The 27942-nt window shown below is 38.2% G+C and overlaps 1 protein-coding gene across 9 annotated transcripts in view; it reads left to right on the top strand.

Moving 5' to 3' along the window:
* Window positions 1–27942, top strand: part of GRID1 (glutamate ionotropic receptor delta type subunit 1) — a 601199-nt gene that overhangs the window by 283320 nt on the left and 289937 nt on the right. For all 9 annotated transcript variants that reach the window (XM_083844348.1, XM_083844347.1, XM_083844345.1 and 6 more), the window contains one exon: window positions 942–1226. In XM_083844348.1, coding sequence (XP_083700474.1) covers window positions 953–1226 — 274 coding nt within the window. In that variant the 5' untranslated portion in view covers window positions 942–952. The remainder of the gene's footprint in view (window positions 1–941; window positions 1227–27942) is intronic.

The raw sequence follows: 27942 nt of genomic DNA on the forward strand, positions 1-27942 counted from the left end.
GTCACCTGGGGACCAATGCTGCTGAAACCCTGAGCAACACCCCAGCCCTCCTCAAGGGCTTCCCTGGGGAGCTGCAAGGCAGGTGAGAGCTCGCTGTGCTGCCTGAGGAGCTCCCGGGGACAAACTGTACCACAACTACTGACTAAATAGCTGCTGAGGTATAGCTAGGGGCTTTGGGTGGAATCCCTTTCCAGTGCCAGCTGGACATCAGGGTGGCTGACCAGAAGGAGCGAGCGGTGAGGGTGGCGGCCAGTGCCCAGGCCGCGCAGGCCTCTGCCGCCATCACTGCCCTCCCTGTGCTTCCAGCTCAGTAACTCTTCGTTCTTGGAAGCAGGTGGGGCAAAAGTGTACGCTGTGTTTTTAAGTGGTACGTGCTTTCCCAGATCTTTTTACAGAGAACTACAGTGTTATTAATAAATGTTTAATCATTCATGACTTGCCTTCATTCTAGTGAGCACTTCTGTTGTTTCCTTGTTGCTCTGAGAGGCAAGCAGTGAATGTTTCTTCATCAATTTAAAAATCCTTCAAAAGTCTCTTGTATAAGACACATCCTTGAAACTGAAATCACTCTTTGTGATCAGACTCTTGTCTGAAGCCCACATCCAATGTGTATGACCAAGTTAGAAGTGGGTGGTGCACTTAGAGCCCTCACAGTGAGGGCTGTAATCTACATTTGGATTGGCTTCAGTCTGAAGAAACGAGGACAGTAATGGTATCTGTTCTCAACTTCGTCTTATCTGTACAGATTACAGATACTGTCTCCTACTGTAAAGGTACAGGACCTATCTCTGAAAGGCTTCAGCTGATACTGTAGCAGAAATCTCTTCAGCTCTGTGTTAATGGCAAGGGTAAAGCCTGTCTTGTACCCTTCATAGCATCCAGATCAGTGAAAGGAGTTTTTGAGCCTGCTTCAACCCTACTTTATTTCTTTTCTTCTCCAGCCTGTGACCTGATGACCCTAGGGATCTTAGCCTTAGTGACGTCCACTGGCTGTGCCTCGGCCAATGCCCTGCAGTCCCTGACGGATGCCATGCACATCCCACACCTCTTTGTGCAGCGCAACACGGGAGGCTCCCCGCGCACGGCCTGCCACCTGAACCCCAGCCTGGAGGAGGAGGAGTACACACTGGCTGCCCGACCACCAGTCCGCCTCAACGACGTTATGCTGAAACTGGTCACCGAGCTGCGATGGCAGAAATTCATAGTCTTTTATGACAGTGATTATGGTGAGTAAAGCGGAGAATTTCAGACACTATCAAATTGATTTCTTTCAACTAGGAAAAGGAGAGGAAAATATAAAAGGGGAGGGGGTAGAACTTGCTGGGCTCTTCCTCGGCAAAGGGCGAAGTGTTTTAAGTGACACGGGTCTTTGATTTGAAGGAAAGGTTGCAGTGAAAACTAATTCTCAGACAAGCAGCAAAGTTGCTTAGCAACACCTACCAAGACAGCCAAAGTTTGAATCATCTCACACTTTTTCAGTAAAATATTAATAAAGTGTTGACATTGATTGGCAGAGGTCATGTAGCTGTGCAAGGAAGTTCAACATGGCCTCTACCCATTCCCTGAAAACACTCTCTATCAAAGCTAAGTACTGTTCTCTTTAAAAATTAATTTTCAAAATAACTATTACCATATCTTTTTGCACATGCTTCCTCTCACTATTCTCCATCAGGAGTAACTCAGTGTTATACTTCTTGGCATTAAACCAAGAGGTAGAGTTAGCTTTTTTACTACATCTGATGCATCTCCTTCAGCAAATTTTTTTACTTTGGTCTGAAACTTAGGGAAAAAGTCTATGTCCAAGGAAATTTACTACCCTGTAATGGGTGTAAAGAAGCAATAAAAAATAAACCTTGCATTGTGCCAAGCTCTGAGTGAAGGGAAATGTGTGCATATTTTTTGTTACCCTGCTCAACTGATAGGAACATTGTTCCATATGATTAACTTAAATATTTTCAGTACTCTCATCTTAGTATATAGCATCTGTAATGGGGGAAATAAATTTTCCATGGAATGTTTTAAAACCATGTAAACACTTCGGGTTTAAAATGGGATGTGTATGTTTTTGGTGTGGTGACTTAGTATGAACAGAATATAAAGAAAGGAAATTGAGGTTAGATTGTAGTTGGAAAGATAATCTCATGTATATCTCTGTATATAGTTTAGATTTTATACAGCCTTCACCAACTACAATTTTATTTGTATTCTTACTATATTATGGAGGATTTTCATTGGCGAATCAGAGATAACATCTTTGGTTTTGAATTTGGGCCGCGCATGTTTTTGTTTTTTTTTTAAAGGGCTATGCAAAAGGTTGACTTGTTAGATGTGCTATTGAAGAAAAGCAAATGACCAGGCAGAAGATGAGGATAATTTTAAGTGGGAAATCAATTGAGGCTCTAATGTGCTTTTAATTATTTAAAATTATTTTAAGCATGAGAAGTTGCCACGATAACTTGCATTAGAAGTAAACTGTACGCTCAAAAATGTAGCAACCTAGCAAATAAGCTGTCATTTATTACTGTCCTATATAATGCTCCACTACTGAATGCTTTGAAAGCAAAAACCACAATGTACATGGTAGGTGCTCTTTTGGTGTAGTCTTCCTGTAGTGATGGCAATGTTGCTATATAGCATTAGGGTTGGACTTAGAAAGATGAAATTATTCAAAGAGTTACTTTCAAGAAAGAAAAAAAAATCTTAAGGATGCCTTACAAACATCATCTTATAGCTACTTTACTTACTTTCCTTCTAATTTGTAGCTTTAACGTTCTAAACCTGAAAGAAATTAGGCTGCTTGACTCAGGTCTTCAAAGGGGGCAGTTTAAACCCCAGAGATTCCTGGCCTTGGTAACACTGCAGATGACCTATGTAGAAACTGTTGTCACCCATTTTCCCTGGTAGCAAACCTGGTTACTATATTATCCTGTCTCTTTTTCTACTAATATAGGTTTCTTTGCCCTTCTCTGCAAAGGGTTAATGTCTTTATACCAAATCCTGAAGCCCTGAATTTACATGGTCTGTAAATTTAGATATCAAATTAATCTTTTTCCATTTACAGCAGACTGTCCTTCACCTGTCACCCATAAAACAAACTCTAAAAGGGAATGGAGGATTGCTGCAGGTATTGTTCCTTCCAGTTGAGAGCATGTTGCATATTGCAGCTGTCCGTGCACTATTTCCTCTTTGTTGTGGATGGAACAACTATCTTATACTAATTCCATCAGAAGGATGTTTTCATAAAAATTTGGTTGGAGGGGTTTCTGTAAAGAAGCATTTGGCAATTGAACCTTGCCAGCTCTGGGCAGGCATTGGTGAATACAGGATAAATAACCTACTGCCCAGGAAATTGCATGCTGAGCTCAAGAACAGCACCTGGCTCTCAGGGCATGCCCATTGCCCTCATTAGTTTGCTTCAGCAGAGCTGTGCTTATGCATGTTCAGTGACACTTCCCTGCTCAAAATACAGGAGTTGACTGCTGGCTCTGAGAAGGGAGGTCACTTGAAGAACATGTGTTTGTCATTATGGAGGGTTTCCAGCATTGGGCGCTTGTAGTTTAACAAATAGTCCTTCTCTGCCTACTCTATGGAAGTTATACTATTCCCTGGAGTAATGTTTTAATTTGTCCATCTGCTGATCTCTAAAAACAAGCCAATCCCTTGGTGTCCTCCTTGTGGAAACTGTCAGGTTTTCTAAAGACAAAATAATATTGCCCAATTTAAAGAACTCCCGTGTTTACAGTAATTCTGTACTATACTGGAGCTGAAAAATATTTACCTCATGAATTACTTGTCCCTTAACAGAAATATGTTTTGTATTATAATTTCTGCACTTGCTAAATTAAGGAAAAGTAACAGACTTCGCAGTCAGAAATACAGATTAGTCACTGAATCACTGAACAGCCTAAAGAAAAAAGACCTTAATAGATTTGGACTTGTGATGAAATATGCTTTATTTGACATTTTTTCACTGAAGCAACAGATACAAATCTGTATGCATAACTTCATTGAAAGAATGTGGTCCTTCACAGTAACATGCCTAAAATTCTGTTTTTGAACCTGTAAGAAGAAATTGATAGAGTTCACAGGAAAGATGCAGAAATTTTAAAGAAAATTGCATAATGCAGAAGGGTTCAGACTCTGTCATTGCACCTTACCTGAAACCAGCTTTTAGGTTTTGTCACTTTTGTGGTGAAGAATTGTATAATAGCTTGGTTCTGGAAAAAGTGGCCTTCCGAAGACCTCAGACCTGAAAGCTGTAGCATTCGAACTCTTCTCAATGACACAAGATCTACTGAGTGGAAGAAAGGTCAGTTAATACATACCCATACAGTTCTCCTGTATTTGTATAAGGAAAAATGAGCTTTCGTACAATTACAGAGAGATTTCATATAAATAATGCATCTTTATGACTCAACCCTTGTTTTTTCACTTCTCTCTTTTATGGTTTGTGCATAATTTCAGAAGAGGCACAGAAATCTACTTCCTATTGATCAATATGGGAGTTTTCTCCTGATGAGACTGCTGCCTGATAGGAAAATGATGGTGAGGGACTATACAGTAATTCATGTAAGCCACAGCTAAGATAAGATGAGACAAATTTCCTTTCTTGCTGTTGTGCTGTAAAGCTGTTGGAGCTCAAGGCCGGAATGGGGGAGACTGAAACCTGTCTTTGACATGCTATTCTCTGCCATATCATTTTGAGAAGGCTCTCAAGCCTCTCTAATGCTTTGCTTTCCCATGTGTGAAAAGGAAAGAAAAACCTTCCTCCCTGTGTGACTGAATCAGTGTTCGGAATTTCCTTAGGAATTCTTTAAGTAACAGAATTAAGTGGTACATTCAGGAACCAACCAATTCCAGTAAGAACTCAAAGGTTATCAGGGTCATGTTAAATGCGTTGCTTAACTTTAAACGTCTGTATGAAAATCCCATGCTAAATCAGGGTATTAGATGTTAATTTTCTGGGGAAAAAATGAATTGACCCAAGGTTGGCAATGGCTGTCATACAGTGCTCTGTGGCACTAGGTCTATCTACCTGTCAAAGACCCTGAAATAGCAGCCAAATAAGTTGTCATCCTAAAAAGCTTCAGGTGTGCTGATGTTTTGAATTGCTTTTTCATCGACAGGAGTATGTTTTGTGCAGCAGCATATATTGCATCAGTGGTGTGCAAAGGCTTACGAGAAGTGTAATGTTTTATTTTGCTGACCTCCTGGATGTAGAAACATCAGTAATCAAATTTTCTGACAAAAATTGGTAGTGTGGCAAGTTTCATATAGATTTATACCAACCTCTAAAATGACTATAGGTTAAAAGCAGTGGGTGCTGGCCACAGTAAGACGAGATTGGGTAATGAACAGTTGAAAATGCGCTTCTGGGGTAAGCAAATAGCTCTATGGTTAGAGGAAGGATTTGAGAAGGATTATGACAGCTGGATGTGAAAACAAAAGCAATGAGGAATATCAAGTCATAGTTTTGAAGAGAATGTGAGTAATAGCTATGTTTTCACCAGATTAATTTTACTGTTGGAAGCTCTTTGTCTCTGTGGTTATATCAAGTCTCTCGGCTTCCCTGCACGTGCATATTTTACAGTGTAAGACAAAACAGTTTTTTTTGACTCCACTTTGTCAGTGAAATGATTCTAGAACTGTGAAAGGGAGCTGCAGTATTTTATTTCTGATTTTTGGTGTTGATAAGTGACAGTGTTATCTAGTTAAGAAAAGTGTTGTACAGAAGCTTTACAAAAGAAACTTTTGAAGAACTTTGGACCTTTCAAGACTCTATGGAGCTCTGTTTCTACAGGGAGGGAAAAACCCTGCTGCTGCTACTACTAAAAAAAAAAAAATATTTTTAATTTCATTTTTTGTAAGAGTAAAGATATTTTTTTCGTTATACTCATGAATGCCACATCCATTTGAATGCTTCTGGATGAATCCTGCTATGTAGAAAGTACTTGGTTTTCAGTGTGCTGTTTCCTGTTTTGTTTTGTTTGTTTGTTTTCCCTACAGCAGTTACATGGTAGTTTTATTTCCGAGTCCTAACTGTCAAGGGCCCTTGATTTAAAGTTACAAGCTTTATTCTATCAATAGTTTTACAACTAGCTATTGATCCTGAGATGGTCTCCTACTGTACAAGGGCTTTTGTGCAGGCCACTACTCGTGCAATTATTTGATCAGCTAAGGAAACTAGTAATGAAATTTACGATATGCTTATTTTTACACAATTCCTGTATGTAATGCTGTGAATCAGATGTGGAGCATTGGCTGTCACATCAAAAGCAAAGTAGGACATTTGCATATATTACCTCCATCTTATTTGCTTTACTTTATCATAAAAATGTACTTTATTTTTGTCCGTATAACATTAGTTGTCTTCTGCTTCTTGTATCATTAGCTCAGTTGTCGGACAGCCATTTCTACATCACTAGGGCTGCCGTATTCCTCTGCAGGCTTTTGCTGTGACCATTTGTTTAACACAAATACAGGGAATATGGCACTTGAGTTCTGGATCAACTGCACATGTGTTGGTATGTGCCAGTTCAGCACATCTGACACTATCAGAAAGTGTTAGGTGTTTTCTGCATGTGCTGTATGGTTGTGTTTACATGCGTTATTAATAACACCTGGTTTTGGTCAGTTGGAGCATCCCAGCTGGAACTGTTGCAGAGAAGCTTGAGTTGGGATTCTTGTTTTTGAATATTGAATTGAAGCAATCAGCCACAGCCTTCATTACGCTCATCAATCCCCAACAGCAATGATGCAGGAAGGGAGTCCTTGGACACCTCTGTCATTGTTGGTGCTGAATAAAAATATAAAGGGAGGAATAGACTGGATTGTAGCTCTGTTCCTTCCAACAAGAAACAGGATCCTCTGAGCATTTTTTACGTGCAAATTCTGCACTGTCTGGTTATGCATGTGTAACAGCGCTACTAGATGTCTAGACTGCAGACAAATACAAAATCATCAACTTTTACCTGGATGGAATTGGGGGGAGGCAGGGAAGAGTATGTCTTGTGACATAATGTATAATCACAATTACTGCTGCAGAGAATGCTAGGAAAGAAAAAATCCAGCCAAGTTCTCAGAGTCTCATAGGGAGTTTATGATGTCGTGGGGTAAAAGGAAAAAAAAATAAATTGACCTTTTGGATTTTACATTGAATTTGATCTGGAAGCTATTGAAGAAATGGTGTTGTGTGTTCCTATATTTATCCTTGAATCACTTTTCTGACTGTAACAGCACTTAAAGTAATTGGCCTACTTAAATTAAGCATGGATTTTTGTCATTTGTAATAGTATTTTTTATTTAATAATGCATCACAGTATATAACACTAAATGTAATTAAAGGAAGTCAATTTCACTTGAAATTATTACTTATAAATTAATTTTAGTACGTTGATTTTTAAGGTATACGAGTAAGTGTGCTAACAGGAGCAAATAGCAAAAGTAAGACTCCCCCTTCCTCCCCTGTAATTTCTAGCAGAGTATGTGAGCAGTGGGCAGAGGTTGTTTCCCATAAAAGCGATTCACTAAATACTTTCAGGGCAGTGCCTGTTACGGTATACAAATGGTCTTAAAATTATGGTACAGCCTTTATTCTGAGAGCATGCTATCATAGCCTCCCTGGAAGTTCACTAGTAGCAGACACCACTCAGAGATCTTTAGGCAAACAGATTGGGCAGTTTCAGGCAAATTGTGCTACTCAAATTTGAGGCAAGTTACTGAAATAATTTTCATCTTCTGAAAAATTTCAAAAATGCTTTTTAAAGAGTGGATGGAAGTTCTGAAAAATCAAAATGCTGTGGGTGGTTCGGCTCCTTCAGAACAGAAGGCTTGCCCCCTCAATTTAAAATAATTATATTTAAAATCTGTTTGTACCTTAAAAAAAAAACTTCAAAAGCGTGTATGTGGGGGGGAAGCTCATGGAAAAATTAAATGAAAGATTTTATTAGAAGCAGTCTTTCACTGGTTTTTCAGCTCAGTCATCCGGTCAAAAGTAATTATTAGTCTGCCTGAAGGCATCACTGTGCGTTCTTTACTTTTTGCAAATCCTTGTAACATTTTAGCTAACAGTCTCCAGGCTTGGCTTTGCTGAAACCAGTGGCTATTGGTGATTCTATTTCTTTCTTTTTTTTTTTCCCCCCCTTTATGCTATGAAACAGAAAGATGTTTCATAACACAGCATAGTGTCTAAAGTAAGAGCAAAGTTCAACAGCCTGGAACTGGAGGGTGCAAATTAATTCATTTTGAACAGAGAGGTCTTTGAAAATTGTAGATGTCATTTGCAGAAGGTCCTATGTTCTCAGACTTTCTTTCCCTGACTGATGGCAGTTTGAGTCTCCTGACTTTTCAAGCCATGGCATAAGGCTAAACTGTTCAGGCATGTGCAAAGGACAAGGAGAAATTTAAGGATGATTTGGTGTACTTGAGCAGGGAATCTGAGGAACTAATTCCAGGAGGGGAGTCTGTTTAGTTCACATTTGTTAGGTAGCAGATGTTTATACATCCATTTAGAAACTGTTCAATAAATGCGTAGCTGGAACTTGAATGGTAGAAGGATAAAGTCTGTCCTGGAGGATGTTTGCAGGCCTTCAGGCAATAACACTATTATTCTGAGAAAATATAATCACATTATCTCAATATGCAGTGAATTTCGGTGAGTAAATTTCCCGTCTCTATTGTCTTTCATGGCAAGTGTGTGTGTATGTAAGTATGCACATATATAGATATATGTATGCACAGGAGTTCATATATGGGATGAAGGAAATGCTCCCTCTGCTCCCTTTCTGCCTTTGTCCACTTCCTCCTCTAAGCTTTCTGATGGCACACTGGACAGAATTTTTTGGCATTATTCCTAGATGGGAAAGTTTTCTTTTCCGTTTTACCCGATTAAGAGTTGGCATGGCTTCCCATCACTGCTCTGTGTTGTCTTTACTGAGACAGAAATTCTAGTCCTTCTTCTCTTATTTTCTGTATTTAGATACTGATTTTTATTTGTTTTTTCCTGTTGTACACTTTTTTGTGGGTTTCTTCAGCACTCTTTGTGAAAGGTTGGAGCTAGCAGTTTGACCAGGACTATTCCTTTTTTTCTTCTGATCAATGATAAACTGTGAACGAATGTACTCTGAAGGATTCTTTTTGTTTCTTCTCTGCTAGTAAAGCATGGTGACTGAGTATGTTAGAGAACAGATATTATTAGTCATGGTCTTCATAGAATGAATTAATCTTGGGTGCCCCAATGAACATAAAGCTCCTGAAATCTTTGTGGAGCATAAGTATGGGAGGGAATGTAATTTTGATGGAGCCCTGAGGGTCAAAATGTTTTTCCTGCATAGTGTGGCTATCAACAAGTATGTGCTGTTACCATGCCTACACTGCACTCATATGCTTGTGATATATTCATATACTTTTAAAACAGGCTACAGCATTTGTATATATATATGGTAGCAAAATTATTAGCACCAGCTTTTTATTCAACATTCAGGACCTGGAAAGATCTGATCCATGCAATCCAAGACTGCATTTAAAAGTAAAGCCACAATTAATTTTATCTTCTGAAAATACAAGTTAGGATTGTAAATAGTCTGCACTGCAGTGATCTTTGTGGAATATGACATACGTATTATCAATACGGTGAATTAAAATAAACACAAGGGCTGTTCACTTAGCTCCCAAAGAAATGGAAGATTTATTTTGTGTCAGGAAGCAAGGAAGGAGAGAATGCTTTTCCTTAGCAGCAGGAAAAAAAAAGGGGGGGGGATTTGAGGGGACGATGAACAGTAAGCAAAGTTTAATTGCTTTTCAGATGGAGGTGAATGCAAACAAAAAGCTACTCTTTCTGTGAGGTTATTAATACAGAGAATGCTAATGTAATAAAGAAGTAACTTCTTGCCAGTGAAACATTCTCGATTCAAACTGCACAAGTTTCCATCTCGATGGTCTTTCTCTTCAGGAAGTGATCTATGAAACTGTTACCTGGGCTCAGGGCACAATACCAAGTTGTACACTTAGTCCATACTAGAGTCATTTGTTATATGCTACATTTATGACTTTATATTAAACTATCCATTCAGTGAGGTTCTTTTTATCATAGCATCTGAGCAATTTATAGTTTAATTAATCATCTTGCAAGACAAGAGAGCTGTGCTTATTCAGTTGTATAAAAATTGCATAGACATTAGGAGTGTTGGACCTCTTGGATTTGTGTGACTATAAAGTAGGCATCTTACTCCCCTTGATTTCAGTAAGGTTATGAAGGTCGTTGTTAATGTTTAGCTAGCTGTCCACAGCTATGCAAGCTTTTCTTCTTGGCCAGAGCAGTGCAAAGATGGCAGAGATTTACTGTTCCTTTAATTGTGCTGGGCAGGCCTTTTGCACAGTCTTCGTTTCTGTTCTGGTGTATTTAATGCTTAGATCTGTTGCTTTGGGGAGTTATTTTAAGAGTTATTTCAATCATTTTAGAAGCAAATGCATCATTAGACTGTGAAGAATTAAACAAAAAGTGGAGGAAAAAATGCTTCACAATTTGTATTATTCAGAGTCAGAGCCCATTAGGAATGTAATCTCAATGTTTAAATTCCATTGGAGAGTGATTTAATATTCATCATGTTATTATAGCATTTGTTTAAATGGAAATAATGCATTATTTTTGTGTACAAATTGAGTAAATAGGATTAGTCTCATTACTGGGGAACATTGAGTCCTACAGAGATCCTTTTAATACTGGATGTTTTGTTTTTGTCTCTCTCTTTGGTAATCAACACCCCCAAATAAGCTGTTTCTAACAAAAACAGATGGGAGAATCACAGAGGGCTTTAAGAAAGAGTGGAAAATTGAATAAGGATATCCCTCAATTTCATTGATAATTCCCTGTTACAGGAGAGCTCTGAATGGAAGTAGAGCTACTGTAATGCTACTTGGAGCCTGCAGTTTAGTTTATCAATTTGGAAGACCTATGGGGTCAGGAACTATTGACGGTCCCCATTTCCCAGACGCCTATCTCATCTATCAGTAAGAATTGAACTCTTGGCTGGGTAAATTCTTCAGTTGATATGTAGCAGAGTTGGAAGGGAACTTGGAACAGTAGTTCAGCTCTGGTGCATATTATGACCAGCTTGAATTTGATTTCCAATGTGACAGCAATTGTTTCTGGTCTGCCTCTGGCGCCTATTTGCTTGTATCATCACCAAAATGTCTTCCTGGCAAAATATATTTGTAGCATGAGGGAAATAGGGAAATTATGCCTTAGAAGGAACAGTTATGTTTACACCAAAAGACCCAGAGATACTCAGTTCCCGAAATACAAAGCACCTTCTTTGCGTACTGGACTGTAACCCAAAGTTCTCATTTGCCCTGATACAGTTCCTTACTGATTTTGAAAGTCATTTTGCTTTGGCCCACTGATATTAATATTTGCCATTAACAGAAGTTATGATATGTCTTGTCTTCCAAAAGCCATTATAATATCGCTAACTTTAAGAATAATATATTAACTAGAAACAATGCTTCCTTGTAATCACCTTTATCCTTCAAATAACACAATATTTACAGGAAGGAACTGTCCCTTTTCCATTTAGTTTTGTAAGTAAGGATGTGAATCCCCCTTGCTGTGGAAGAATAATCAAAGGCCAAATTCTGACATTGTATTCATAAGTTGGCACAGCCTGAGCACCAACACTTAACTGGATATCCTACCAGGCACTTGTGGTCTAATAGAAATCCCGTTGGCTGAAGGAACAGCGGTGTGTTTTAATTTTGAGTGAAGATCTTCCCTGCTGCTCTGCATTAAGGATACTGTTAGGTTACCTTGTATGGAAGTAGGAGCTTATCAAATTGTATAACAACAGCTTGGACTGCAGATATTTGACTCCAAATGACAGTTCTAGTGCCCAAGGTGCACTCTGTCTTCACCAAGCAATATCTGGTGCTGTCCTGTGCATCTGCTGGACAAGCTAGTGTCTGTGGTGGTCTGCCTTTTTTTCTCTCCCAGCTTGTGCAGCCACATAAGTTTGGACACGCTGTAATTAAGTGAAATGATCTGTTATGGTATTAAGAGGAATAACAAGAGCAGCCTTGCAGTGGGAAGGGTGGGAGGCAAGGAAAGAGGGTCACTTTAAATGTTGGATTATTGGCCAATTAACAGGGTTGAGTGAGTACTGACGATGGAAGTATTCAAGTCTTCTTTCTCAAATCCTCCTTGCACTATTAGAAAGGGGGGGAAAAATACAGAATGTAGTAGCAGGAGGAAGGATTGGAACCCCAAAGCTAAGTGAGTTTGGGAAGTGCAGCACCATCTCAGTAACCTCCTACTGGCCGTGGAGAGAAGTTACACTGGTGTAACGGCAGTAATGTCACCAGGGGATAGAACTGCTTTTTGTTTGTTTTTGTAGAATCTCACTGCCCTCTTCCTGACTGCAGTGCCTTTTCTGGCACCATTCACCCTTTCTTCAGCAATTCTGTGCACTATGTTCAACTCTGTATGTAGGATGAAAGCGGCCCCTGTATTTGTAGGATTTTCTCTTATGTCCAGCAATACTCTACCAGTTTGGATTACTATAATTTAATCATTTTACTTTGGATCTGTTTTAGTTATAGCTGCTGTGCGACATTAGGAAAAAAAAGAAGGAAAAAGAAAACTAGTTAATTAGCAATAATAGAAATAGGGAATGTCTTTGTCAGTGAACAAGACATTCAGTGCCTCTTCAGAACAGTTGCATCAGAAAATTGTTTGATGGTTTATAACATGAGGTTGGAAAAAAAAATAATTCTCTTTAGTCTTAAGTGAGAAAGAACTACAAAGTTAGCAGTGAGATTTGTCTGCTTAGCACAAGTAGTTAGGATGATAGAAGGCTTAATTTCACCAAGTCAGCAACTTCCTTGCAGTGTGTTTTAAAAAAAAAAGTGTGTGTGTTTAAAAACAAAACAAACAAAAAAAAAACCTGTTTCATTTTGAGGGGAAAGAGAAGAAAGTTTTGTTTCTGGACTGAGATCTACTTGTGTATATCCAATTGTAAATTAAAGAATCTAAATTGGTTTGTTTGAAGAATAAAGCATGAAAACTTTACCTTCTTTTTCAGTGAAAGGACATGTGTTGGATTCTCTGATTATGTAAGAACAGATGTACCAGTGTAACCTTAAATGAGTGAAGTCTCCTTGAAATCCAGATTTAAATGAGTAATCACAGGAAGGGAATTGAAGAGTTTATAACCTAGCTAAAATACTCAGATTGACTCCTGAATTCTAATCCTGCAGCAGAAAAGTCTGCTTAATGTAGGGAAACATCTGCATGAGACATTTTTAAGTAACAGAGCCTGATATCATGCCAGGAGGCCCATGAAAATGGTATCAGCTCCTATCCTACAAAACATATGCATATGCTAACTGATCTAATTTTAGACTGGATTAGAGGGACTGCAAAGACTAAATATAACTTCAAATTAAGATATATATAACTGTTTGCCAAGTGGGACTGTCTACATGTATGTGAGTAGTGAGTTGTTCAGTTTGTGTTGAATTGGTTCCTGAAAAAAAAAAAAGACATCTGTGAATACTTTCTGCATGTGTGAGATTATCTGTCAGTCTGTGTGACCTGTTTAGTTTTGATCTTGTTAACCAATTTCAAGCCAATCTGATATGGCAGAGGCCTCAAACTTTTTCCATAGGTTTTGCAAATTAGCTGGTCAATATAGCAGAGCTCTGAATTCCTACTGTGTAAAAGGTTGCAGTGTGGGCTCAACTGCAGACCATCAGGTAGCAGAGAATCAACCCAGTGGCAGCAAGAGCTTGAGGAATCCCAAAAGAAAAGGGTGTTTTATAAAACTCAAGGGTATTAAAAGCTTTTGTCAGATATTATTGGACATGAGGTAACCAACCCCAAGACACAGTCAAAGGACTCACCACTACCATTGCTCAGGAAACAATATGTTTCTAATGTTGCAGTGTTTAATCCCTCTTGTGTTAATTAACCTTGTTTCATTTTCCCTAGCTGATGTTAGGAAAACTCATTGTCGTTATATTAAACAAGGGATTGAGAGGGAGTAAACCCATATCTAAAATGTTTCTAAAACACTCCATAGCAGTCACTGTGCTGCCTAGGATCTGCAAAATAAGTTAAACAAATAAATAATAATAATAATAAAACTTTAGTCATGGTTAGTGCAACATCTACTTTTTGGCCTTTTCCATTGCTTGGGACTTCATGAAATGTATTCTTCTGTGAATAATGACTTCATGGTGAAAACAGACAAATTTGAGACCCTTCTGCTGCAGAAGGGCTGGCTGTGCCACCTGAGGGAGAGGAAAGTCTTTACAAAAGTAATGAGGACCCTGAGGCAGGGGGGTGTTTGAAAAGCTCTGCCTCTGCACAAGAGGAGTGCATTTTTGTTGTGGGTCTTTATTATTAATGTAGAAGAAAGATTACTCTTGTTATCTAGCAAAACAATAGCTAATTAGATCTTTATTTCGTAATAACGATGAATGCTTAAGTGTTAAAACATCAGGAGGAACATCTGGGGATTCTTAATGATTGTTTAGAAAACAAATAGCCTAGTCAAATTTCTTCTTATTTTTGGTCATTGTTGTTTTTAACATATTGCTCCAGCATGATCTGTAGGGACATTCATTTGTCGTGGATTTATTAGAAAATTAGGGTATAAGAATACCTATGCTTTCTGTGTGTAAACGTGAGTGATTTTGGAGAAGTGTAGCTCTGTGTTCCTGAATGTTGTTAGCCACCTAACTGAAAAAAATACCTTGGTTGAAATGCTGCTAGGAGAAATTGATATTGATTTGAGTATTCTCTTTAGCAAAACAAGCTAATAAAAATTAACAACTACATGTTTTTTTTGCCTTAATGATTTAAAGACTGGAAATTGGCAAGCAAAAGGAGACCTGTGGGGATATATGTAAATAGCTTTGTTTTCCCATATGTCATGGGTAGGAGGATGGCTGCTTCTTTAGCTAATTCTTTATCTGCTAAAGAGATGTTTTGTTAGGAGAAAAGATACTTTTTTATTTTAAGGAAAGGCGCTGATAATGATCTAAAAGAGGGTTTTAGAACATTTAATGTTTACGGTTGTTAATTACTGTGGTAATTGTATAGAACTGGAAATGTGTGATGTTAATGCCTGGTTTATTTATTTGAAACATGTAAATACATCCGCAAGCAAGTTCTTCATTAGAAAATCTTGTGTAGGATGTAGCTGTTTTGTCAGACACAAGAATTTCCCTCCAACCAGTCTTACTGTGGGGTGTTTTTTACAGAAGGTGACCTGCTGATATGAAACGAAGCTAGAACAGTGAATCTTAATGAGCACAGAAGATAAGATGCTTTCTTTCTACTCTTGGAACTTTTAGTTCCCAATGAGTTTTTGAAGGTCCAGTGGCAGGGAGATGACCAATTCCGTTTCAGGGGGAAAAAAAAAAAAGAGAAAAAAAAATCTAAAACTGTGATACTTATCACAAAGGAATGTTGATGGCTATGGTGAGGATTCAACTGAAGTCCAGCCCCTAACTCTTTTTATTTAAACTGTAGTAAGAGAAGCCTACCTAAAATCTGGTTGTTCATGCATGTCAAACAAACTGTTTGTGAACTCTTAGAGAAAATCACCCTTAGAGAGTGGCATGACCCTATTTCATCCCTAGTTTTGAAAAGAAACTGTGGCCATCACTTTATAATAGAGGTTGTATTCATTAGCATTTCTGTACTCAGAAGGCTCTTCTTCCTCTTTTTGACACGTTGACCCAAATGGCTGAGTAAGGCAAGAGGTTATTGAACCAGTTGTTTTTCCCAAAGCACAAGCTTCAGGAGGGGGGTGCAGCTGTACTTACAGGCAGTTTTGTTCCATTTGTTTTAAGGGCGTGGAAGATAGATCAGTATTTATTAGGTTAGAAGTGGCTTCTGCGTTCATTTCTGGTTCCTCTGACAGCCATGCGCTTGGCAGTTAGTGTGTCTATTCTTCTCTGTCCCTCTACTTGCTTCATGCGGCAAAGGGAATGTGGAGCCGCTCCTATTAGAAATAATTGGTGAGAAGCCATGACTGGTGTCACACTACGTAGAGAGGCTTATATCTCACCTTAGTTGCTGAGGCTGCGCGTCAGAGTCTTCAAAATGTTCTGCCTTTCGTCTTCCTTTCCCTGCAGCCTTCACAGTTATGGACACGCATCTTTGACACAGCAACTGAAAAAGCAAAGCCATATTTTTGAGAATGTGGAATTTATATTGTCTGTCTGTCTATCCTTATAACTAACTGCCTGTTGCTGAAAATAATTCGTAATTTTTGAGGATCAGTAAAGAATAGGAGAAAAATGGGATAAATCCATATGTACTCAAAATCCTTGTCACATGTGAATAGACCATTTAAAAGGACTTGTTATATTGATGTCCTCATGCGGGACGTGTGTAAATCATACGTACATTGTATGTATGTGTGAATACAAGCAGAGCCATACCCATACCAATGCGTGTAGACAAAGAGCCAAGGCAGTTTGTGCTTATATTGAGGAACCTCAGTTACCTAGTTTGTTATTAGAAATTCAGCTTTAAATACAGAGGTAGTGTAGAAAAACAAACAAACAATCAAACACCTTGTAGAAATAAGTTTGGCTTGGTAATATTTAGGCACATTAAGAAAAGGGATAAAATGAAAATTTTTTTTTGTCAATCAACACCAAGATAAGATGCCAAATAATCCAGAGTTGCTGAAGTTGAAGGGTAGGTATCATAGGCATATTTTCTTTGAAACTGCTTACGGCTCCCTGTGCTCTCTTTTTGGTGTGCCCACAGCATGTGTGTTAGCTGCGTGTACAATCTTTGCAGGTATAAATGAATTTAAAACAACAACAAAAAACCTACCACCACCAAATAAACAAAAAAAAAACCTTGGAGGCTATGAGTTTTTATTAGCATTATAACTTTTCGCTATAATTTTATTTCCATGTAGCCCTGCTAGTTTCCTTTCCCGTTCTGCTTTCCGGATTAAAATTGCTTGTCTTTGGTCTGTCCAGGAGAGTGAATTATTTTGGAAAGGTCAGGCTATACAGGTAATGTAATATTGTTGTGCTGAAGATAACGTATCTAGCAAGCTGGAGGACTGTGAAGACATTTCAAGTAGTGTGTGCTTAGCATCCCCAGGGTTTTTCTTCTCTGTTCTTGCATTTTTCTTCTCTTCCCTCATATATCAAATCGAAATTCTGACTTCCATCATATAACATGGCATAAGCCAAGCCTTCCCAAGATAAAACAACCCTGATGTTGCTGCTTTCACCATATGAAGTGTATGAAGTTTTTCTCCTGGACTTTGGCGAGTGCAGCTGGTATGCTGTTGTCGATGTACAACACACTATGGGTAGTGTGTGGAAGACCATGTTACCTCAGTTAACATTCATGCTCAGGCTTTGCTGACTTCTGAGGACATAATCTGATAGATGTGGTTTTTGAAGTTAGCTCTATGCTTATTATAATTAAAGTCAGACAAGCTGATAAATATTGAAAATGGTTGGCTGTAAATCCTGATGATAGTCAAGGTAAAATATGTTGTAACCTACTTCAGTAACAACGCTGAAGTAAAATTAACCAAAGGACTTGTCTCAAGGTCAAATTCAGATTCTTTTCAGAGATTAGCGTATGTCCTAAATTAAATTGAAAGATAAAAATTAAATGTGATGTTAAGATACTTGCAAGTTCACGTAGTAGAATAATTTAATGTGTATTTAATCACACTTTGAAGGACTTCCACCTGAATGTCCAGATATCAGAAAGTAAGTGCTTGGAGGCAATCCACCTATGAAGAAACAGTGCCTTGCTATGCTGGTCTTCCCTTCTAAACAACTTTGTTTATTGTCAGGAAGCTTTAAAAATGGTAACAAACCCTACAGTTTTCTTTCTGTAGTGTGTGTGTGTGTGTGTGTAGGGTTTCATATTGCTATTAAGGCAGTTGACAAAAGATATGCAGGCCAGCAGAGAAATAACTGTAATACAGGAGAATGAAGATGGCTAAGCTACTTTTCTCTTGGCCCCCAAGACGTTTTGATAATTGACTACTTGTTTCTGCTACCCAATATGCATTAAAAGGGCAGTAATTACGGAATCCCAATCCTATCATGCTGTATTAATTTTGTGCTCACACTGTATTGGTCTCTGTTTCATTGTACTCAGACACGTCTATGATAAACATTATGACTGGATGGTAATCAAGCTTCAGATAATACTCTTTTCTCTGATGTCCTTGTATGCTTATTATTGAAAGTTTACTATGTTTACCCAGATTTCCTGTACAGAAGTGATCATATTTTTTTTCAAGAGTGGAACTTGTTTAGATAGAAAAATGTTTCTATTTTCTTCTCATGATTGATGGCTTTTTTTAACTGAAGATGTATAGCAGTAAAAGTGGGGGGAAGAAGGGGCAGCAGGACAGCAGAGGTTTTTATTTTTTGTTTTGATATTATGAGTGCAGGAATTGTGAATTATGAGCTAGGAATTGTTTCATAATGCTCTGAAGGATAATTTGTGTATCAGAATCTTTTGAACAGCATTATGCCTGGACAGTGGGGGATGTGAGTCGTTACTTGCTGGCCATAATCCCAAGTGTTATTGACTTTGTTCCCTGGGAACAAACAATGGGAGCAAGAGGGCCATGCTATCGCTGACAGCACTCTGCCTTGAGTTGTGACTTTGGAGGAAGAAGGTTTGGCTTTAGGAGGTACTTGGTCTTGTGTAGCTCCAGAAGGGGTGCCAGCAAACCCCAGTGGTAGAGAAGAGATCATCGACAAATGCCTCCTTCATGGTGAAAGGGCATTGTTCCTACAGCTCACCCCTCCTTTGACACAGGATGTTATGAGTTATGTAGCTTTGATGCCAATTGACCAAGCTGATGAATACAGTTTGTTTCCAGTTTCACAGCAGGAGCCAGGAGGCCCTGGGTTCTGGTCTCTGGATGGGACAGCTCTCTGCTTCCTGTCGCTGATCTCACACAAGTGAGGGTGGATAAGAAAACATCTACAGTGTATTTTTGAGTAATTAAGATCCCTGCCATTTCTAGGCCGCAAAATGCTCTTTTCTTTCATTAAAGTGAAAAATTGTTTTTGGAGTTTTTTTCCCTGATAATTTCTGTCCACCAGAGCTACATAGATGCTAGGATCTTCAGCCATTAGCAAGGGGCTGAAACTCCAGAAATGCTGTTCTGTTGTGACAAGACAGACCTACTGCCAAGAAACATTTGGTCAGCTGAGTGAGTCTGATCCGGGGGGTGTGGGGGGAGAAAAATAATACCACGATCATGAGCTTAAAATATATCAATATATCTCTGCTTGTATATTATTTGGTTTTTATTTTCTTGTAGGTAGCTTATTATTTTTATTATTTTTTTGCGGGGGGGGGGGAGGGGGTAGGCACAGGATATACAGTGAAGTGCTTCTATATATTGTTTTTGTCTTAGATATAAATATTATTTCTCTTATATATATGTCTTTCTGGAAGATCTGTAGGAGAGAAGAGCCAAATTAATGTCAGATGCAGATGCTGTTTTCAATGTTAATCATTCCAGAATAGTAGTGAACAATCAGTGATGTTTTGTAGCCTGGAATCTCACTTTTCCCTCTAGAATTTTTCTGTATTTTTAAAAACATTAAGTAAATTGAAAAGCAGATGGATGTTTATTTTTAATCTCTGGAATTATTTTGCCTAGTTTTCTGTTCATTGACAGGGAACACTTCATATGTCATTGCTGCTTGAGCCAGCACATTGATCTTTGTGCAACTTAATTTGCACTTAGAGCAGACTTTGCCATTAACATCTTTTTCCATGCTTATTTCCTTTTAACCCTTGTATTTATTAATCACGCTTTTCTCAGTACATCAAAACTTACAGCCTTATGATGCTTTGCAAGTTCTGCCTTACTGGAACTAACTTTCAGCTCTAGAAATACAACACACAACACCAATGATAAACTTTACAGGGGACTTAGTTGAGCTGGCCTGCTAGGTGGTTGAGAGCTCATTCCTGATTTCCTCTAATTATTTTTAAGTGGAAATAGCTCTTCACGTTTTTATATGTGAAGTATTCATGAAACATGACTCTAAATTTAAGCATTGTTCCCTTACGGATTCATCAATGCATTTCTGTCACATACGCAATTTCTGCTGGTTTGTTTGTTTGGTGTTTTTGTTTGTTTGCTTTTACAAACAAACTTAATTAAAACCTGTTTTCCTTGTATGGTTTCAAGTTTTTGTCTCCAGTTTCAACATCCTAATTTAAATAGGTTGGATCAGTAATTGCGGATTGAGTGTGAAGGAATATTTGTCTTCTCTTTAGTTACATTTTCCAATTTTTAAAAAACATTTTTAAATTGCTTTGGTTCAGAAAGGCTCATAACTAATAAAAATAAAAAACGTTAAAATAAACTAAAATATATAAATATAAATGTAAATATAAAAAATAAAAATATAAAAATAAAAAATGTTTTCATAACTCTATAGGAGCATTTCTTGTAATTTTTCAGTTTTTAGTTAATTGAAAATCTTGTTAAATCAAGGTAGCCACATAGACCTACTATGAAAGCTTTCAGGAATGCTTGATTATTTATGCATATACATATATGTGAATGTATTTATAAGAAAAATGATTTAACATGCATGTGAAACCTATACTTATTTTTCATATTTATCAGAAATTACAGGTCACTTAAAATTTGGATGGAATCTGTTTCTTCCATAGTGGATATATTTTGGTTTGTGGATTTCAATATTTATGGTGATGAAAGCAGCTCCAAAAATATTCTGGGAGAGATTTATCTATCCCTATCCACAACACAGTATCCGAAGTTTTGGACTGAGTCTTCTGACGTGTGTGCTTAGGCCAATACTAAAGCACACTATTGAGGCTAGCAGTCATCTTCCCATCAGTCTTCACTGCTAACCCACTGTCAATAAGGTCATTGAGCAATGGATTACTTGCCAGTTCTTAAATTACAGTGTAAGGAGACATAACATATTGCCACTGAGAGAATGGAACATCACCTAATATTTTCTCTTTAGAAGGTTACTTCTAGAGTGTTGGTATGTTAGTGTGTTTGGTTTTGAAACCAAGTGTTTCAGTCTATCATCCGCCACACCATTTTAGATCAGATTTGTGGGGTTGTTTTTCACCATGTCATGTGCACCATGCTCTGCTTCAAGCTGACAGGATGCAGCGTTATGGGACTTAACACAAGCTGACATACCTGAAATTCACATTAACTTAGAGCCTCCTGCAGCATTTATGGGGAGATTCAATAGGCCAATAAGTTATTGGTTTCATAGACTGCTTTGCTCACAAAGTGCACCCTCTAAGTATGGTTGGAAAATAGATGCTCTTCTTTCTGGTTGCATCCAATACAATAATTTACCAAGATATGAAAATACAATTATTTTAATGTGAGTTACCTGTTGGATTTGAAAATGTTTGCCAACTGTCTCCACTCGCCTCTGCAAAACTAATCAAGTACATTCAGCAAAAACTCAGTAATGGCATATTAAACTTCAGTAATGTTTTATCCTTTGAATACAAAACACACAACCACAAAACAACCTAGAGTTAGCATGGGAGGTTGTTGAAAAGAGTGGTTCAAAGAGCTGCTTGTGGATGTTGCCTCTGCTATGAGATAGAATTATTATGGCCATATCAATAGGGTTGCATTCTTTAAAGTCCATATTTCCTTAAAAATGCTTGAAGCTGCATTCTATGTGTAATTGGTAGGTAACAGAGGGAAACATGGTGAAAAAAAGGTAATATTAACTTGGTCTGTAGAACATAATAAAAATCCATGTCAATGGACTATTTCTTGACTGCGCCACCTGCCATGTGATCTTCTACAAATTACCTGTCTCACCTGTATGCTTTTGAGTACTGACATTAGCTGACATTGGCATCAGTACAATGATAGCTGAATCAAATCAGAGGTGAGCTTTCTAGCAATAATGCAGTGCAAATATTTTTAATGATTCTGTGGAGCGTATGTGATGTCTGCGCTGAGGTTGTGAAGTGCCTTATCAGCCACGCTATCTGGGAGAAGACAGGAAATTGCATGCTTTTGCTCTGTTTGTATCTATGTATTCATTTTCAAATTAGACTCTGGGCATTGCTGAGATGACGTGCTGAAGTGGTATTCTTTTGGGGTGATATGACACTAATAGCATCCTTTGATTTTCTTGCCTACATATCAATAGATTTTGAGAGACGACGTGCAAGAAAACTTAGTTATGAAATGAGTGACAGTCATTTTTTGCTGAAGAATGTTTTTGATAACTGACTTTCCTCTACAAAAGGTGTTTAGGTTTTTTTGCATACTGTATAAGCAAGGGAATGTGGAATCACTGAAACATTTTGGCATTTCAGAGAAGAGTCCAAAGTGAGGGGTAGAAGGAGTGGGGGGGAAGTTTGCCCCTTCTTCATGCTTATTTGTTAAGGTGCAGGAGAAAATAAAATAAATTTGGGGTTTTAGAAAAACTAAGTTTTTTTTTTGGGGGGGGGGGGAGTCTGCAGTCAAAAAATTCGCTGGAAAACGTGTATGTTTTTAACACGACAATAACTAGTCACTTGCTGAGACTGAGCATACTGTATACAAGTAGTCTGAAGGTCCATGAAGAAATGTATGAATTGGAAAAAATAATAATAATAAAAAAAATGTTACCAGCCACTCATGCAACTGCCAGAAAATATTTGCACAGTAACAAATAAAATGGCAGGGCAAGAAGCTAGAAGCCAAAGAACTGTCAGCCTGAAAGGCAGCAGAAAATCATGCCATGAGGAGCTACTCGCAGGGAGTCAGTCTGTCTCTCTCCAACTTAAGCACATGAATCAGCTCAAGACCCCCTCAGAAACAGAAGTCAGAATTAAAATTGTTTGATGCTTGCATCACTTTATTTTTTTTCTCTGAGCAGTCACTGGAAGTACTACTTCGAACTGGTAATTGTAATAGTTGTAATATAGTTTCTGTTATGGCTGGGGAGCACCCTATGTTTCTGAAAATAAAATTTGGATTAGCATTTTCTTTTTTTTTGTGCCACAGCTTTTGAAGCTGCGTCATATTAATCTAATTGTTATGTGGTTAATTCAGGTACTAACAAGAACAAAAAGCCTATTGGGTGTAAGTGCCCTGTCTCCTAAGTGCAGTTTCTCCTCACACTGATCAGTCTGATCAGTCTTGGTCACAACATTATCAGTAACTGAGCTTGTTACCGGGAAGCTGGTTTGCATGTGTTTCTGCTAGCTGCACCCACACCATTGACTGCAGTGGAAGCAGCCTAAGATACAGCCACTACAAAGCTAGCTGCTTGTCATTAACTATCACATAGCATTCCTGCAAGGTGAAAGTATATCTGCTAAGTTTCTTCTAGCCAATTTCCACTTGCCAGAATTGCTTTCTGCCAATTTAGATCACCTTGGCAGCTGGGGAGTTCTAATCTGGGTATTTTGTATGAAATTGTGACATTTCTTGCAACTATTCACTGTATCTTTGCAAGGTAGTTCTCCTAATTTAGGAAAAAGAGCTGACGGGATGATACAGTAGCTCAGACCTAAGCTTTTGGTTTGTTTGGTTTTCACATTTTCTAAACTGGTGTGCCCAACCATGATATTCCTAACAATTAAAAGCTAACATCCAGGTTTGAAAAAGCTCTCTAGTTTTTCTGCAGCATTACCTTCTTGAAGAGGTCCTGCGTTTCTGGTGGCACTCCTGATAGAGGGCTGCACACTTTGTGCATTGCGGAGGGAGGAGTCAGTGTGCCTGCAACTGGCCACCTGCTCTTGGATGGAAGGGCAATGGGCCTTGCCTTGGGGCAAGGACCTAGGGCTGTCAGATCTACTACCTTTTACTAATGAGAAAAAGCCTCTCAGGAAGGCACCAGAATGCCTTTGTTTCTTGCCCTGGAGGAGATGTTATTGTGCCAATTTCTACCAAGATCTTTAAAAGAAAAAGGGGATTTAAAAATATATGAAAAATATAAAACTGACTCCAAAAAGATGATGATTCTGGACTGTTCTCTATTGCAGTTTGGAGAATGGAGAGAGTCTGAAAGCATCGATAGATGCTTGGCTACTGAAGAATTCTAACTCTCATGTCCTGCAAAATTTACTATGAATAAAACATGGGTTTAACCATGCCCTCTTCAGCAAACCTGAATATGACACAAGCCTGAAGTATTTTCAAATATGAAGACTTAACCAAGCCAATCTTTCTACATCACCTGTGCTCTGTTTGCCTTTTAATTGTCACCTTGTAAAGATTATTGGCCATGTTTATGGCACACGTCTATCCACAGTGGCTCAGATTTGTATTTTCAACTTCAAAGATTAAGTACCAGATTTACAGTTTGGAAAACTTGGACAGAATGCTAATGAGCAGCTCTAGTTGCTCTGTGAAGGGCTTCTTATAGTCCACTTGAGGACTTTGCATTGTGAACAGCTTTCTCATGAAAAGATTCATTACCAGAAAGGCATTTGCTACTTTCTAACAATCACCACCTTGTTCCTGGTAAGAGTACAGACAATTTCAGAGCTACTTTCTTTGTAGCACACATCATAGAAATAGGGATACTGATTTGGCCTTGCAAGTCCAACATCCATAAACTGGAGTGGATTGCAATCTAATATCCATAAAATTATAGCCTTTAGAGGAATCCTTCCAGCCAAAGGACTTATAAATGTTCATGTGCATGGATTAATATGGTTGCAACTTTCACTGCTGAAAGTGTGAGCCATGGGCAAACAGCAAGGCAATAATGGAACTTGGGACATCATCCTAGCCTCATCACATTATTCTTTCTTTGCAATTCCTCCTCTTTGGTTTCTGAAGTGTGTTTAGATATAGTCTCTGTTAGCTGCCCATATTCTTTTGGATGCCATGTGAATCTGCAATATGTAACTATCTCATCCACCAAGTCCGCTGTTTTTGTTGACTATTCTGCTGCTCTAACAATGGGAGCACCTTTGCATTTTCAATCAGACAGAGATGCTTCTCAGGCGAATGTGGCAGCTTAAGTTTTGTGAGGATGGAAACAACTATTGCTGACCTGCGCTGCTTTTTATTTTATTTTTATTTTTTAAATCATAAGTTCAGTTTTCTAGGCTTGCTAGCCATGGTGAACCTATTTTTTCCTCATCTTTCAGTCTTTCTCTCCAATGAGAAATTATTTCTCTCTCAAACAAACAAACCCAAAAACTTATCTTACAATCTTTCTAAGATGAATACTTTCTGACAATCCCTTTAATTCTCTCTATGGAAAACTATTCCTATTCTTCCATTTTTTAAAATTGGTGGATGCCCTGGCAGTAATTCCCAGTACAATTATTGATGGCATTTTAAGCTAATGTTGATCTAATCAAGGCACAATAACAAAGTCAAACTGTAAAGAGACTGGACAACACTCAAAGTAACTTCCACATGTTGCATGATGAAGTAATGAGAGTTAATTTTAACCAGACACAGATGAAACAAAAGCTTGTTCCTTCATGGTGAGGTCTTGCTGTTTTGGCCAGACTGGGTATTTTATTGCCTTCAGCACAACTCTGAGTCTGTGAAGCAGTCTAACAAGGAGCTGAAAAGACCGTGTTTTTTCTGTTTCATGCCTGAAAAGTGGTTGGTGGGTATCACAGGTAATCCTTGAAATGTCCTCGTGAACTTTAACCTTCCATTCCTGTTGGATCAATAACTATCTGGGAGTAGCATGTAGGAACTCCTATACAGTGAGTGGGCTTTTAGATGTACGTAACAAAGAGCTAATGTAATAGCTTCAAGCAGAATGCTTTATAATTGCATGCAAAACATTTCAAATGTACTTCAGACTATTAATACGTGTCTAACTTCTCTGCTACCTCTCCTGTGTAATGAGGTGGAAATTGAGATTGTTGTAATGAGTCAGTTGCTAAAGATGTTGCTCCTTATTGAATACTTCGTTTCATCTGTTGCCTGTTTTTTTCTTAAATCTGTTTTGTTTGTATGATGGAGATATGTAAACTTCTGAAAGTGGGTTCATTTTCTCACCTCTGCTTTACAACATTAGCTCTTCCTTCCCTTGCTTGTTCACATTATTTAATTGTGGTTGGTTTCTCTTCTCTGTTTGTAGAAAGATATGTTAGATACTAATGGAGTTAAGAAGCCATCCCTGCGAGGAAGGCTTACAAGAGATAGCGCGGGTAGGAGATCAAATCCCAATTATATTGCTGTAAAATAAAACGTCCTGCACAGCTAGACTCACATACCCGTCATCTTCACGTTATTGTCATGCTTATGTCCCCAAGGAGACAAGCACAGTGTTTTGGCCCTCCATGGGCAGACAGGGGGCAGACCCTATGAAGCAGGAAAGAATGCATAAGGCATTTGGCTCAAATTATACCTAAGATCATAGGTATTTTTCAGCAGTTTCCTTCGTATCCAGGAAACTGATGGAAAGGTTCATGTGCAGTAATTTGCTGAACAGAACAAGCTCATGTGCAGTTTTGCTGCTCGGTACTATCAGAGCAGCTATTTGTAGGCCTTTGCAGGATTCTGTCGCTTTCGATTCTAGCAGGGAATAAAGTGTTGACACTATAAAGGGGTTCTACATCTCTGGCCTCCCACTACAGGGGGTACTTTATGGGAAAGAGCAGTATTGGAGTTGTGGGCAAAGAAAACCTCCACTGATTTTGGTTTCTAAAGAATCTCATACAAAAAGCGAGGAAAGATTTTTCTGGACAGTTATGACAGCTGCCTGCACCGTGGTTTGTTTTCTCCCACAAATTGCTGCTCTTCTCTTCTAAGCACAGCTCCAGCAAGGAGTCAGGAAAGTTGTCTCCTGGTGCGAGGATGTACAACTAGCTAACAAACTGATTCTACTTTGCTACTGTCAGAAAGAAAAACTCCGACAGACTTAAATTTAAGGAGGGGAGAAAAACAAAACAAAACCACAGAAATCCAAACCATGGAAATACCTCATGGTAGTATCTCCTTATAGCGTTCCTTTCCTTCTTTGTCTCCAAAGTCCCTGGGACACAGTTTCACTATTTTTCTTCCAGGGAAAATAACTTTAGTCTTGCTTTTATTATAATTTTTTCTTTAAAAACAACAGACAGATGGACAGTAAATAGCTTATTTGCTGATGACAACCCACTCTCCTCACTTTCTTCCATAAATGCGTTTAATTGATATAATACTGATAAAATCAGCATCTGTTTTTTTTTTTTTTCTGGGGATTTTGTCACAAAGGGTTAGGTAATGTTCACCACAGTCTATTATAGTCTCAAGGTATTTAATTTTAATTGAATTTTTAATTTTTGACTTCTACCTGGCTAGTTAGCTCTGCTAGATTTTAGCCCATATGCAAAGAAAGTGTTGTGCATTGCCTGGTGCAGAGATAAATGTTATGTATTATTAAAGCATATATACAGTAAGTTTTCCTTAATCTAGATGTATAAATATTATTTTTATAGCTCCTAGTAGTCTTCAAGTGAGAACAGAGCCACCATCTCAAAATCCTATAAAGCATTCCAAAAAGAAAATCTTTGTCTTGTAAAACTTGGAAACAAATGAAACAAACAAACTTTGCTATTGTTTAAAATGATTATAGTGCAAGAAATAGAAACGTCTGTTCTAAACATAAAGACTAAACTGAAGAGGTAATATTGAATGACAAATTAAGCAGCACAGCAGAGTTGTTGTGCAGAGAAGGGTCTTGTCAGTAAAGGACTGTGCTGTGGATAAGGCTTTGGTCTGTTTTTGGTGCATAGATCACAAAGCCCAAAAGCAAAAAGATAGAGAAGTTTGCAAACCAAGATCAGGTTTTATGGGAATGCAGTTGGAATGCAGTATGGAATTCTTTACATTTAAGTTTGGTAAAACAGGGCTTTGCTTCTAGCAGAAGATGAAGTAATTCAGTCTTACCAGAATTTAATCTATTCATTTCTTCAGTATTTGTGGTGTTTTTCTTGGAAATGAA

The sequence above is a fragment of the Anser anser genome (assembly GCF_964211835.1).
Source record: "Anser anser genome assembly, chromosome: 7".
Classification (NCBI taxonomy): domain Eukaryota; kingdom Metazoa; phylum Chordata; class Aves; order Anseriformes; family Anatidae; genus Anser; species Anser anser.